Genomic DNA, 14,179 nt, shown 5'->3' with positions numbered 1-14,179 from the left:
CGTTTCCAGCAAGCCAGGAACACACGAGGTTCCACGTAAATATGAGGAAAAACTTCTTTACGGTGAGGGTGACCGAACACTGGAACAGGCTGCCCAGAGAGGTTGTGGAGTCTCCTTCTCTGGAGACATTCAAAACCCGCCTGGACGTGTTCCTGTGTGATATGATCTAGGGAATCCTGCTCCGGCAGGGGGATTGGACTAGATGATCTTTCGAGGTCCCTTCCAATCCCTAACATTCTGTGATCTGTGATCTGTGATCTGTGATCTGTGATCTATCCCACTCCCGCTTCGAGACTAGACTCCAGGCATTACTGCTCACATGCAGGGCTGCTTGGCAGGTACCCCCAGACAGCCCTGATAATTTCCTTTACTTCACCTTTTCTTTCCTTTTTTCCTCTTTTCCCACTCACAATTTCTTCCCGTTGACCATCCTTGTACCACCTCATGCAAACAGCCCACCTCTCTGTCCCCTGTCTTCCCTTGCCCTTTTTCTCTTTTTTTGTACCTTCATTTAGGGTTTCTGAGCTTGTACCATGAGAATTCTTACCTTGGTCAGTAATGTTATTAAACTAGTACCTCCTTCTATTATCTCTAGTGTCCTACAATTCCTCATGCTGTGATCTAATCAGAGGCACCATAGCTTTGGTGGGACATCTGTACGAACACATTAACAGCTGTCAAAACAGAGCTTCACTCCAGGGGGACCTTGAGAAACTTTGGGATTTGGCAATAGAAGCCTCATGAAGTCTTACAAGGAGAAGCGGTAAGTCCTTTTTTTGGAGGCAAAATAACCCCAGTCGTGAGGGCAGGCTGGGACCTGAACAGCTCAGGAGTGACCCTGAGGAGAAGGGCCTGGGCGTTACGAGGGATGCCATAAGAGTGGTGCATGCTCAAGGTTAATAAAGACCAACAGCATACAGGGCTGCATGAGGAGGAGTGTGGCCACCTGGACAAGAGAGTTATCATCCCCCCTGACTCAGCACTGGTGTGGCCATATCTGGACTAGTGTGTCTGGGTGTGGGGCTGCCTCATCTGGAGGAATGGGGAGGAACTGAAGAGGGTCTAGAGGAGACCTGCCAGGATGGGATTTGGGGCCTCTGAGGAGAGCCTGAGGGCCCTGGGCTTCTTTAGCCTGGTGAAGTGGAGGCTCAGGGCACTACAAGGATAGACTGCACCAGCTTGAAGGGTGGTTTCAGAGATGATGGAGCTTTTCTTGGTAGTGGGAAGAGAAAGAAACCTTCACAAAGTGCAGCATGGAAGGTTCAGACTGGAGGTGAGGAAAAAGAAATGTCACTCAAACAGTAACCTCTGTGGTGCAAGAGGTCACCCAGAGGCAGTCTGGGTCAGCCCATGGCTTTGTGTTTCAAGGAACAGCCAGCAAAATTAGTGAGACATCAGGGAAGGCACAGAAGTGCTGGGGTGAGAGCTAGGTGGGAAAGCAAGATGGGTGTCTGCAGCCTGAAGGGGAAGAGGTGCAGGCATGGGACAGTGTAGGACAGCCTGCAGGAGAGATGGCCACGGGCTCTGGCCAGACTAAAAGGCTCAAGAGGACTGAGGGCTTTGTCCCCTTGGCCATGTCAATTGCCTCTGCCACCAAGGCCTACCAGGACAAGCTTTCTTTTGAAGGTCTAGACTTTGTTTTCCCTGCCTGGGGACGTCAGGAGATCTCATAGAATTTTCCTACACTTGGCATTGCTCACCCTCACATCCCACTGCCCCCAGGAACAGCCCTGTGCCACATGTGAGGGACACGAGCTGCCTTCCCAGGGCCTGGAGGGTCAGGCCTTGGCCTTTCTGCTTCATCAAACAAACCAAAGGGTTTTCTCAGCATTACAGCCACCTGCACAGGGCCTTTGCCTACCTGCAATCACAGCCTCCAATTATCTGCTCTAACGAGTCCTTGGGGAGGCTTTGTCAGTAATGGCCCCCAGTGGGGCCCATTAATGCTTCCAGGTACTTTGAGTTTTGCTTCTGACTTCTTGAGCACTTTCTTCAATCTTCTCTCAGTACCTGAGGTTCAGGGACTCAGCACCCAATACACCATGGGGCTCATTAAAATACAGAAAGCCCTAAAGGAGACGTGTCTCTTCCTGTACTTTTCTTCAAGTCTTCAAGACTTGTACAGCTAATTAGAGAGGTTTCACAGTGTAGTTAAGGAGGAAGATTTCAAAGTGCAGCTAATAATTATTTCTTGCTTTAAAGGATATTTTCTATTACTTTTCAGTTTAAAGAAGAGGTGACAGAAGCATTCTTCTAGCAGCTTGGAAGAGAGTCCCTTGAGGTCTGACACTGTATGGACCACTTTACTCCTCAGCTCCACAACCCCACCATTTCTGTCATTGGCCACCTGGGACTTAGGTCACTCTTCCTTACATCAGACTTCTCCACTGAAGTTTGCAGCTGGATGTTACAGCTCCATTGCACCACCTCCCACCTGCTCTCCTTGGAGAACTGGCTGCACACAGGCACAGAAGAATTTTTCTTATTTGCAAGGAAAGAAATCTAAAGCATGATAAAACTTCATAAACAATTAAACAGACTCAGTAACCATACGCTGAGTACAAGCCTCTAACGAGGTCACCTTTCTACAAGGGATAATCTTATGACAAATGTTTTAGGTAGGTAGATAACAAAGGATAGATATAAACATAATTAAAGAGCTGGTTAAGGAGACAATTAGACTGTTGCAAGACAGGAAAGCTTTTAACTACCTGAAGCCAAAAACAGCAGCAGCTGGCAAATGAGAGAAACCTGAAGGAACAAATCACCAACCACCTCTCAGTGAAGAACCTTTTCCTAATGTCTGATCTGAACTTCCTCTGACACAGCCTCATTCCCTTTCCTCGTGTCCTGTCACTGGTCACCACAGAGAGGAGTTCAGGCCCTCTCCCTCCGTTCCCCCCCTTGAGGAAGCTTTAGAGTGCATTGAGTCACCCCTCAGCCTTCTCCAAGAGGAACAAGCCAAGTGACCTTAGCCACTCCTCTTAAGTCTTGCCCTTGAGGTCTATGACTATATCTTGGTCGCCCTCCTTTGGACATACTCTTATCTTTTGATGTCCTTCTTCTGTTGAGAAGTGCAGAATTGCACACAAGTACTCGAGGTGGGGCTGAATCAGTGCAGCATAGAGTGGGACAATCACCTCCCTTGACCAGCTAGCAATGCTGTGCTTGATTGACCCCAGGACACAGTTGGCTATTTTGGCTGCCAGGGCACACTCTTGGCTCCTATTCAACTCACCATGAACCCAAACCCCCCAATCTCTTTCTGCGGGGCTGCTCTCCAGCCTCTCATTGCCCAGTTTCCACATATTAGCAGGATTACACCGTCCATGTGGAGAATCTGGCACTTGCTCTCCTTACATTACTTTTTAGTTGGTGATTGCCCAGCTCTCTAGTGTGTCCACACCTCTCTGTAAGGCCTCTTTACACTCAAGAGAGTCCACAGCTCCTCCTAATTTAGTACCATTAGCAAACTTACTCCATGTACATTTGATTCCTGCATCCAGACCATTTATATAAACATGAAAGAGCACTGGCCCTAAAACTGAGCCCTGGGGACCCCACTGGTGACTGGCCGCCAGCCTGATGTGACCCCATTTATAACAACGCTTTGAGCCCGACCTGTCAGCCAGTTGTGCCCACAACATATGATGGACTTGTCTAGCTGTGGGCTGGAGAGTTTATCCAGAAGGATACTGTGAGAGACAGTATCAAAAGCTTTGCTAAAATCCCCAAACACCACATCTACTGGCTTCCCTTGATCAACTAGATGGGTGACCTTGTCATAAAAGGAAAATAAGCTGGTTAAGCAGGACTTTCCCCTTGTGAAACCATGCTGGCTATGACGAATGACTGTGTCCAGTTCTGGGCTCCCCAGTGCAAGAGAGAGATGGAGCAACTGGAGAGAGTCGAGCGAAGGGTCACAAAGGGCATCCCTCATATGAGGGTAGCTTGAGAGAACTGGGACAGTTCGACCTGGGGAAGAGAAGGAACCTGGTGGTTGTTCCTGTGTAGGTATATCCACAGGCCACAGTCCTTCAGAGGTGTACCTGCTCCAGTGTGGGCGACTTGTCACAGTCTCTACAGGGGTGTATGTGCTCTGCTGTGCGCTTATCGAAAGGCAATCGCCCCCTCAGCTGGTGTACCTCCAGTGTGAACTTATACACAGGTCACCGTTCTAGTTGACCGCAATTCACACTGGTGTTTTAGCAGGTTCCCTCGCTGCCCCCATGTCTACTCGCTGGCAGGAGCAGAGTGGAAAAAACAAGAGCCAGTGAGGTGAGGTGCCCTGCAGGACTACATACATACAAACAAGGAAGAGCTGGTCAGGGATGTAACAGTGAGGGGTGAGAAAATAGAGTGTCATATTCTGAGAGAAGGGAAAAAGGCCAAGAGCAGGACCTCAGGAGAGCAGGCTTTAGCCTTCTATGTGACCTGCTTGGAATAATCCCCCATGGGATATGGCCCTGCAGAGAACAGGAGTGCTGTTGGCTAAGCATCTCCTCTTCAAGCTCCAGAATTGTCATCCCCCACATGCAGAAAATCAAGAATTTGTGTCAGGAGGCTGGATGGATGAGGAAGGAGCTGCTGACAAGTAACAAGCATGAAGAGGAAGCACCGAGAAGGTGGAAGGTGGTTGCCGTCCAGCCTCAATGGTTCTGTGCTGCTGTGCTGGAGAGAGCCATTTGCGTGTGTGTGTTTTGTCTGTGCACGGGAGAAACGGGGGGATGAGGGGATCATGGGGCCAGCTCCTAGATAGACGGAGGGTCTAAGACCAGCTTCTGGAGGTCTCTGTGTCTTAAGAGGTCTACATTTTCCACTAATACAGCCTTGCATACAAACAGCCCAACTCTCATTTACCCTTTCTCTGCTGACCCTGCTGTTGCTTGCTTTGTCCCCTCCTTTGGTGTTTTGGAGATTGTGTTCATGGCAATTCCTACCTGGGTCTGCAGTGCCCTGCAGCTCCTCATGCTGTTATCTCATGAGAGACACCACAACCAGGGTGGGCCATCTGCACACAGGCATTGCCAGCTGACCAAATGGAGCTTCAGTCCAGGGAGACCTTGAGAAACTCTGGGATTTGGCCAACAGAAAATTCTTGAACTTTTACAAGGAGAAGAGACCAGTCCTGCATCAGGGGAAAGAATAACCCTGTGCATCAGGGCAGCTGTGACCTGAAGTGCTGAGGAGTGACCCTGAGGAGAGGACCTGAGTACTAGGTGGGACGCCACACGAGCCAGCAGTGCGTGCTCATCATGAACCAGGCCAGCTGCAGACAGGGCTGCATTAGGGTGAGCATGGCCCCCTGGAGCAGGGGAATTACTATCCCCCTCAACACACACTGCCAGGGATCCCTACACAAGGGTTTGTCACGGTGATCACCTCCCCATTTTGGCAGACTGAGACAGGGTGAGCAGAGGAGGTCTGCCAAGGTGGGGTTTGGAGCCTCAAGCACATGCCCTGTGTGGAGAGGCTGAGAGACCTGGTCTTCTTTGGCCCTTTTGCCCAGTGTTGCAGAGGTTCAAGGTAGTACAGGATTAGCCTGAGAGTGCTTGAGGGGTGGTTTCTGAGATGGTGGAGCTTTTCTCAAAATTGGGAACCAGCATGAGAAAGAAAAAGATGCCACAAAGTGCATCTTGTGAGGTTGAGAGCAGTCGTGAGGAGGAATAAATGTCACTGCAAGTGCAGTGCTGTGATACAATGGGGCACACAGAAAGAGTCTGGTTTAGGCAAAGCTTTGTATTGAAACAAACAGCCTGCGGGGATGGAGAGATATCAGTAAGGGTAGTGAGCTGCTCAGGAGAGAGCAAGCTTGGTAAGCAGGGTGGGTGTCAACAGCCTCCAGGGAAACAGGCACAGGCATGGGAAACCATAGGACATCCTGTGCTGGAGACAGCTTGGGGCTCTGGCAAGGCTGAAAAGCCTCAGCACAGCCAAGGTCTCTGTCTCCTGGGCTATGGCTGTTCCCTCTGCACCTGATGCCTGTGAGGAGATATCTTACCATTAGAGCACCAGGACCTCATTGCCTCCTTGTGCCCACCCTTGAGCCTGGGAGGCATCACACCATGGTCCTGCTCTAGGCATTGCATATCCCCACATCACCCTGCCCCAGGAAGAGCCCTGAGCAACGTGTGAGGGACAAGATCTCCCTTCATGGGGGCTGGGGATCAGGGCTTGGCCCTTTGTTTTCATGTAACTCATCCAGGTTTCCTCAGCATCAGAGCCACCTTTCCCTTGCCTTTGCCTACCTCTCATCACTACCTCCAGTTTTCTGCTCTAACTGGCCTCCAAAGAGGCTTTGTCAGTGATGTCCCTCAGTGGAACCCATTAATGCTCCTTGAAACTTTGGAGTTTGCACCTGACTTGGGCTTCTTGAGAGGTTTCTTCAACTTCCTCTCAGTGTCTAAGCTTCAGGGACTCACCACGAAACCCACCCAAGGGGTCATTAGAATGCTTGAGCTGGTCCCTCTGCTGCTGAGCTGGGGCGGGCTCCTGGGATGGAGGGAGCTCATGGCAAGTGGGCAGCATTGCAGAGAGACAGCTCTGCCCAGGAGCAGCTCCTCTGCAGAGCGCAGCAGGGCTGAGGGCACTGCCTGCAGGCACCAATGGGAGAGGACTGAGTCAGAGAGAGCTTAAAGGTGGTCAGGATTGGGAGGACGACTGAGAGCTCACTGGAAGAGAAATCTTTGCAACCCTTGACATGGTAAGTCTCTGGGTGCAGGGCAACGCAGCTGTAATTGCTGGAGGCATCTCCCAAAGCTGGCACAGCCACAACTTATGGGATCTGCAATGGGGGGAGGAGGGCACACCTCTTGTTAGGCAATTTTGAATAGCTGTGAAGCCAGGTGTGCAGCCAAGGGTGCCCAGAACTGTCCTTCAGAGCAAGGTCCCTGCACCCCAGGGGTCTGTGTGCTGGGGCAGGGACCTGCCACCTGCCAGGGTCAGCACTCAGCCTGCCCATGGACCAACGCATGGCACTGTGGGGAGAAGCTGTGGGTGGACGGAACAACCACTGTTAGCACGAGGCAGGGCTGTTCTGCTTTTGAGAGTGTGCTGCATGGGCCAGTGCTGTTCAGAGCTCCAGATCAGCCCTGGGATATTTCACAGGGCACTTTTCAAGAAGCACATCAGCAGGGGCTACCTGGGAGCAAAGGTGCTTGCCAGGGTCGGTGCTTTCTGTTTCCAGCTGTGATGGTAGGTGGAAATGGTAATGGAGCTGTCAGGTGTGCACAAGAGAAGGAGACTCCAGCACCATGACAGTGAGAGATGAACAGGTTTCCAAGGAACCTGATAAAGTCACTTCACCCACCTCAGCCTACAGAAAACATTAACATCCCCTTTGTGTTTTCTTCAGGGTTGCTCTGGCCAGCACACAGGTGCTCCTGGGCAGTGCCCAGGTGCCAGGAGGTGCCTGCAGGGCAGAGCTGAGCACACAGCAGGTAAGATGGGGTCTGTGAGCAAGGACGGGGAGGAGATGTGGGGACAGAGAAAGAGCTCCCAGCAGGGACAGCTTCAGGCAGCAGAGTGATGAGCAGGGAGTGGGAAGAAAAGGCCAACAAGCACTGGGGGAAGCTGTGTTCGAGAAGCTCTCTTGTAGTCCTTCCCTATTGGATGAGGGAATAGAGTGCACTGTCAATTGCCCTTCTGCTGGGCGTTGTCTGCTGGGCAATGAGCTGACTCTCCATTGAAGACATCCCATCTCCAGGACCCATGACTGTCTGCTTTGCGTGTCCTGCTGGGCTTGCCAGCTGCCCTCCAGAAAGGCACAGCTCTCCTGTAGGATCCTAGGGAGTGCTGAGCCTTTCCTTGGGGGTCAGCACTCTCCTCTCAGAGGCTTTTGCTTCTCTCTGAGAGAGGCCGTGTCCTCATATTTATGAAGTTTTCCTCATATTTATGCGGAACCTGCTGTGTTCCAGCTTGCACCCATTGCCCCTTGTCCTGTCAAGGGATGTCACTGAGAAGAGCCTGGCTCCATCCTCATGACACTTGCCCTTTACATATTTAAAAACATTAATGAGGTCACCCCTCAGTCTCCTCTTCTCTAAGCTAAACAGACCCAGCTCCCTCAGCCTCTCCTCATAAGGGAGATGTTCCACCCCCTTAATCATCTTTGTGGCTCTGCGCTGGACTCTCTCTAGCAGTTCCCTGTCCTTCTTGAACTGAGGGGCCCAGAACTGGACACAATATTCCAGATGCGGCCTCACCAGGGCAGAGTAGAGGGGGTGGAGAACCTCTCTTGACCTGCTAACCACACCCCTTCTAATACACCCCAGGATGCCATTGGCCTTCTTGGCCACAAGGGCACACTGCTGGCTCATGGTCATCCTATTGTCCACTAGGACCCCCAGGTCCCTTTCCCCTACGCTGCTCTCCAACAGGTCTGTCCACAACTTGTACTGGTACATGGGGTTGTTCTTGCCCAGATGCAGGACTCTACACTTGCCCTTCTTATATTTCATTAAATTTCTCCCCGCCCAACTCTCCAGCCTGTCCAGGTCTCTCTGAATGGCTGCGCAGCCTTCCCGTGTGTCAGCCACTCCTCCCAGTTTGGTGTCATCAGCGAACTTGCTGACAGTGCACTCTATTCCCTCATCCAAGTCATTAATGAATATATTGAATAGCACTGGTCCCAGTACCGACCTTTGAGGGACTCCGCTAGACACAGGCCTCCAACTGGACTCAGTCCCATTGACCACCACTCTCTGGCTTCTTTCCTTCAGCCAGTTCACAATCCACCTCACTACCCAATCATCCAGACCACACTTCCTCAGTTTAGCTGCGAGGATGCTGTGGGAGACAGTGTCAAACGCTTTACTGAAATCAAGATAGACCACATCCACAGCTTTACCATCATCTATCCACCAGGTTATGTCCTCATAAAAGACTATCAAGTTGGTTAAGCATGACTTCTCCTTGGTGAAGCCATGCTGACTGCCCCTAATGATCCCCCTATCCTTGATGTGCCTAGAGACAGCACCAAGAACAAGTTGTTCCATCACCTTTCCGGGGATGGAGGTGAGGCTGACCGGTCTAGAGTTACCCGGGTCCTCCTTCTTGCCCTTTTTGAAGACTGGAGTGACATTCACTTTCCTCCAGTCCTCAGGAGGAGTCCTGCCCTCTCCATCACAACTACTTGTCTGTGCTGGAAAAAGAAGAGTTCTCAGATCTGCCCTTTGAAACAAGACTCCCCTGCTATCATCACAGTCCAGCTGCTTTTTCTATAAAGTGTAATTTGTGTGTGCAGTCACCCTCAAGATAGGAGAAGTGAAAGCCCTGGGCAGCTGGGAACAAGACTGATGGACACTGCGGCTCTCCTGACTCTGCACTGAGCCACAGAGAGCTGGGCCCTCTTGCCTGTCATGTCTTAAGACTCCTCACACTTTCAGTCATAAAACATGAGGATTTCTACCCCTCAAAAGAACACTCACCAGGTGTGGTGGTGCAAAAGAAAAACAACAAAGTTATTATCAGGACATGCTGAGCCTCTCTTCTGCAGCCCATGTTTTTCAGAGTTGTGAGTGCAGATAGTGATTTTTTTCCGTTAAAGGTGGATTACATCTGACATCCTTTAGGAACATCAGAGCTGTCACAAGCCAGCTCCCAGGTACCCACTGCAGCAGTGCAAAGTTGACTCCTTGGTAGCACAGGGTCAGAGGTCCAGCTCCTCACAGCTCACTCAGCCAGCACAAACCACAGAAAGGAAATGCCTTTCAGCTGGGGGTGATGTCTATGAAAGATGGAGTGTTTTTTCTCAAAGTGTTTTTTCTCTCACCTAAATTTTCCCTCTTTTCCTTCTTGAACAGTGCCCCATGCCCAGAAGCAGCAAATGGCCAACAGCAGCTCAATCACCCACTTCCTCCTCCTGGCATTTGCAGAGACACGGGAACTGCAGCTCTTGCACTTCTGGCTCTTCCTGGGCATCTACCTGGCTGCCCTCCTGGGAAATGGACTTGTCATCACTGCTGTAGCCTATGACCACCACCTCCACACCCCCATGTACTTCTTCCTCCTCAACCTCTTCCTCCTTGACGTGGGCTCCATCTCTACCACTCTCCCCAAAGCCATAGCAAACTCCCTCTGGGACACCAGGGACATGTCCTACCTGGGATGTGCTGCCCAGGTCTTTTTCTTTCTCTTCTTCATCACAGCAGAATTTTATCTCCTCACCATCATGGCCTACGACCGCTACATTGCCATCTGTCAACCTCTGCACTATGGGACCCTCCTGAGCAGCAGAGCTTGTGTCCACATGGCAGCAGCTGCCTGGGCTAGTGGGTTTCTCAATGCTGTGCTGCACACGGCCAATACATTTTCACTACCCCTCTGCCAAGGCAATGCTGTGAACCAGTTCTTCTGTGAAATCCCCCACATCCTCAAGCTCTCCTGCTCAGATGCCTACGTCAGAGAGACTGGACTTCTTGTGGTTAGTCTCTGTGTAGGTTTTGGGTGTTTTGTTTTCATTGTGCTGTCTTATGTGCAGATCTTCAGGGCCGTGCTGAGGATCCCCTCTCAGCAGGGACAGCACAAAGCCTTTTCCATGTGCCTCCCTCACCTGGCCGTGGTCTCCCTGTTTGTCAACACAGCAATGTTTGCCTACCTGAAGCCCCCCTCCATGTCCTCCCCATCCCTGGACCTGATGGTGGCAGTTCTCTACTCAGTGGTGCCTCCAGCATTGAACCCCCTCATCTACAGCTTGAGAAACCAGGAGCTCAAGGAGGCCATTATGAAAATGATTCAACAGATGTTTTTCAACAGCCATAAAGATACCACCTCTCTCCACAAATGACTCTCAGATTATCTGATTCCAACCTTTTTTTTTTGGGGGGGAGGGTATTTTATATATGTATCACTATAATTGTCATTATTGCTGCTGTTATTGTAATTCATGGTTATTATGGTCCTAGAAAATATTTGCATTTACGTCACTGCATCTGAGTCTTCTACCTAATGTGTGTCACCTGGTACCCCAGTGCCTTGGTGTGTCAACACTGGCTCAGTGGGGGCTCTCTCATAGCATCTGTGCAATAAAATGGCATCTCCCCAGTGCAGTGCTTTCATGCCGGGCTCTTCTTCCAAAGAGGCCTGAGAACTGCACCTCTGAAATTCCTCTTCCTCCACCTGTTCAGGAATAAAAAGCTCAGACCATTTTAGAGACATAGGACTGGGTTTAGGAGTCACCATTTGGTGTCTGGTGAAAGTGAAGATGGCGAGTGCAAGTGAGGGATATACCCAGGGCTTTCAGACAGGTGACACTGAAGATCTGCTTTCTGGGAGGGGAAACTGGAGCTGCCTGGAAGGCACGGTGGTTCTCCAGGGTCAGTGTGTTTCTCGGGTTGTGTTGGGATGGACGAGGTCAGCAAAGATGGGGTTTGGGGCCCTAAGTACAGGTCATGTGCAGACCTCCTCTGGGCACCCGTCAGTACCTCCCCACCGGTCTAGAGCAGGAATTATTGCAGAGGGACACACTAGTCCAGGTGTGATCACATCACGGCTCACTGGATGGAGATGAAAACTCAAGATGTCTGGGGTGTCCACGTTCCTCCTAACACAGCCCTGTATGCAGTCGACCTTGTTCATGGTGAGCTTGCACCACTGGCTCACATGGCATCCCTTGTAGCACCCAGACCCTTCTCCTCACGGTCTCAACTCAGCCAGTCAGGACCCAGCCTGCCCTGATAGATGGGGTTATTATTCCTGCCTGTTGCAGCACTGGCCACTTCTCCTTGTAAAACTCTACAAGTTTCTGTTGGTCGAATCCTGAAGTTTTGTTGGGGTCCGCGCGAGGAAGGAACTACAGCACACCAATATGGTGCTCTAGTAGCCTCTTTATTTGGTTAACACACTCTTTTATAACCTACATACTCTCTTATGTAACGGTTACACACTAAGCTATTGGCTACAAGTATTGTACACAATCTGGCTGTGTGCCACCTCTACTGTTCTAATTGGATACTTACTATAAACTTAAGCAAGCCACATCCTTATGCTTTCTTGCTATCTCATGCTGTTACATAACAGTGTACTGGTATGTTCTCTCTATAACTTTCCCACGGTCCAGGCCCCTACATCTCCCCCTTTCTTTCTTAATATAAATGCCAATGGTTCTTGATATCATTCCGTGCAAACCTTTTATAGTACAGAATACCAATACAAAATGAATAGCCATACTTCCAATTCCCAGACCACCCAACCAGTTCATCCAAAACACCCATGATGTTCCCGCATTTTCTGTTCTGGATTCAGATCCTGGAGTCACGGCCAGATGATACGTGAAAGGCAGTGATCACACCTCCTCAAGGCCTCTGGTGTTAGAGTTGTCTGGTCCTGTAGCATCGGCTGGTTCATCTAGCCACGGCTTCACCCATTTGGCCGGAACCCATTGGCAGTTATTTCCTGTGGAGACGCAAGCATACCCTCTGCCCCAGGTTATTAATTGCTTTGGCCCTTCCCAAGTGCCTGATTCTGGGATGAATACCCTTGCCGATACGTTTGTATTACTGAGGTCTTTTTGATTTCCCTGCCTGTGAGCTATGGCACGTGGTGTTTGCGAGTCCTGCTTAGGGTTTAGCCAATTTAATACAAACAATGTTTTATGTAGCGCATCCTGTGGTCCCCTCTCCCCCTGTTTTCGAATAATTTCTAAATGCTCTTTTAATGTGCGATGCGCACGTTCCACTATTGCCTGCCCTGTAGAGTTATATGGAATACCGCGTACATGTGTAATACCCCATTTCTGCATAAACTCTGCAAGCGATTCAGATCGATAGGCAGGGCCATTATCAGTCTTAATTTGTTCTGGCTGGCCCATTACTGCAATAGCTTGCAACAAATGTTTTTTAAAGGCCTTGGCCGTCATGGAGGTCAGGGCTGTAGCCCACATGTGACCGGAGCAGGTGTCAATTGATACATGGATATATTTGAGTCGGCCAAAGGCAGCATATTCGGTGATGTCTGTTTGCCAGATCTGTCTGGGTTGGAGTCCCCTGGGATTTGCTCCCGCAACCTGTAACACAGATATTCTAGCACAATCAGGGCAAGAAGCTATAATCGCCCTTGCATCAGTCTTCGTCAATTGGAATTGCGATCGCAATGCTGCTGCAGATTGGTGAAAAAACTGGTGAGATTGTCGAGCCTCTGTTAATTTTGCCTGTGGGGATCTGTCCACCGGAAACGTGGATACCAACTAATCGGCTTGGGAATTTCCTTCCACCAAACCTCCGGGTAAACTGGTATGGCTTCTAATGTGGGTGACAAATACTGGGTGTAGGCGGTGTTGCATTTCATGCCATAGGTCAAGAAAGGCTTTGAACAACAGTTCATTGGTGATACGGCGAAGCAACCATCGGTGTATACGTTTCACAACCCCTACCACGTATAGGGAATCCACTCCCAAATTTAAGGCTGCTTCGCGCCACTTTTGTAAGGCCAGGAGCACAGCTTGTAATTCTAAAACCTGAGCAGATTCTTCTGTTGTAAGGAGACCAACACTTTGTCCTCAGTCTTGTTAACATCAAAGACGTACTGGGGATTCTGAAGGAAGGTGACTTTGTTATCAAAGCATCCACCAGAGCGATTTAGCAGGGGCTCTGAATTCTTTGTCCAAGCCCCATGCATCATTTTCTTCTCCCAGGTCTTGTGGATACTGAAGTAGGAGGTATTCACAATCCGGCAGGTGTCCACTTGTGTTAATGTTTGGTTTTTAAAGAATGATGTTAGCAACTGCATCACATGTTTATTGTCCATTCCGTACTGCATCACTGCTTCTTGTAACTGCTTCACAGTTTTCCAATCAAACGGTGCCCATTGACGACGATCTCCTTGTGTGAAAACTGGCATTGCGGTGATACTAGGCGGTAACATTACGCCTTCGATGCCACCATCGATGGCGGGCCTCTCGAATGACACCCTGCCATCGTTGCCCTGGATCATAACCGGGTAATGCCGCAGGCCGTGTGTTCTGTTCGTCACCAGGATCGTCGGAATCTGGAGTCTGGCATTGGTGGAGATGGAGCTCGAGCTCCCCCTGCTGGTCTGTGAGTGCTGTGCTCTTACTGCGGCGGGTCGGTCAGTCGGCGCATGCGCGAACGAGAAGACGACGGCCCGCCCCGGGGAGGCGACGGCCCGTCCTGGGGAGGCGACGGCCAGTTCCAGGCCACACCCAGATCTGTCGCGTAGGTAC

The 14,179-nt window shown here is 50.4% G+C and overlaps 1 protein-coding gene across 1 annotated transcript; it reads left to right on the top strand.

Moving 5' to 3' along the window:
• Positions 1-9,811: 9,811 nt before the first annotated feature.
• LOC137675538 (olfactory receptor 14A16-like) lies at positions 9,812-10,786 on the top strand. The gene has a single exon (XM_068421665.1). The coding sequence runs from the start codon at positions 9,827-9,829 to the stop codon at positions 10,784-10,786; it is 960 nt and encodes a 319-aa protein (XP_068277766.1). The 5' UTR covers positions 9,812-9,826.
• The last annotated feature ends 3,393 nt before the right edge of the window (positions 10,787-14,179 follow it).

The sequence above is a fragment of the Nyctibius grandis genome, chromosome 34 (assembly GCF_013368605.1).
Source record: "Nyctibius grandis isolate bNycGra1 chromosome 34, bNycGra1.pri, whole genome shotgun sequence".
Classification (NCBI taxonomy): Eukaryota; Metazoa; Chordata; class Aves; order Nyctibiiformes; family Nyctibiidae; genus Nyctibius; species Nyctibius grandis.
This window is presented reverse-complemented; position numbering and strand designations above follow the sequence as displayed.

Bases quoted from the DNA above. Each gene is read 5' to 3' on its own strand.
- LOC137675538 (XM_068421665.1), top strand. From the start codon at position 9,827: ATGGCCAACAGCAGCTCAATCACCCACTTCCTCCTCCTGGCATTTGCA.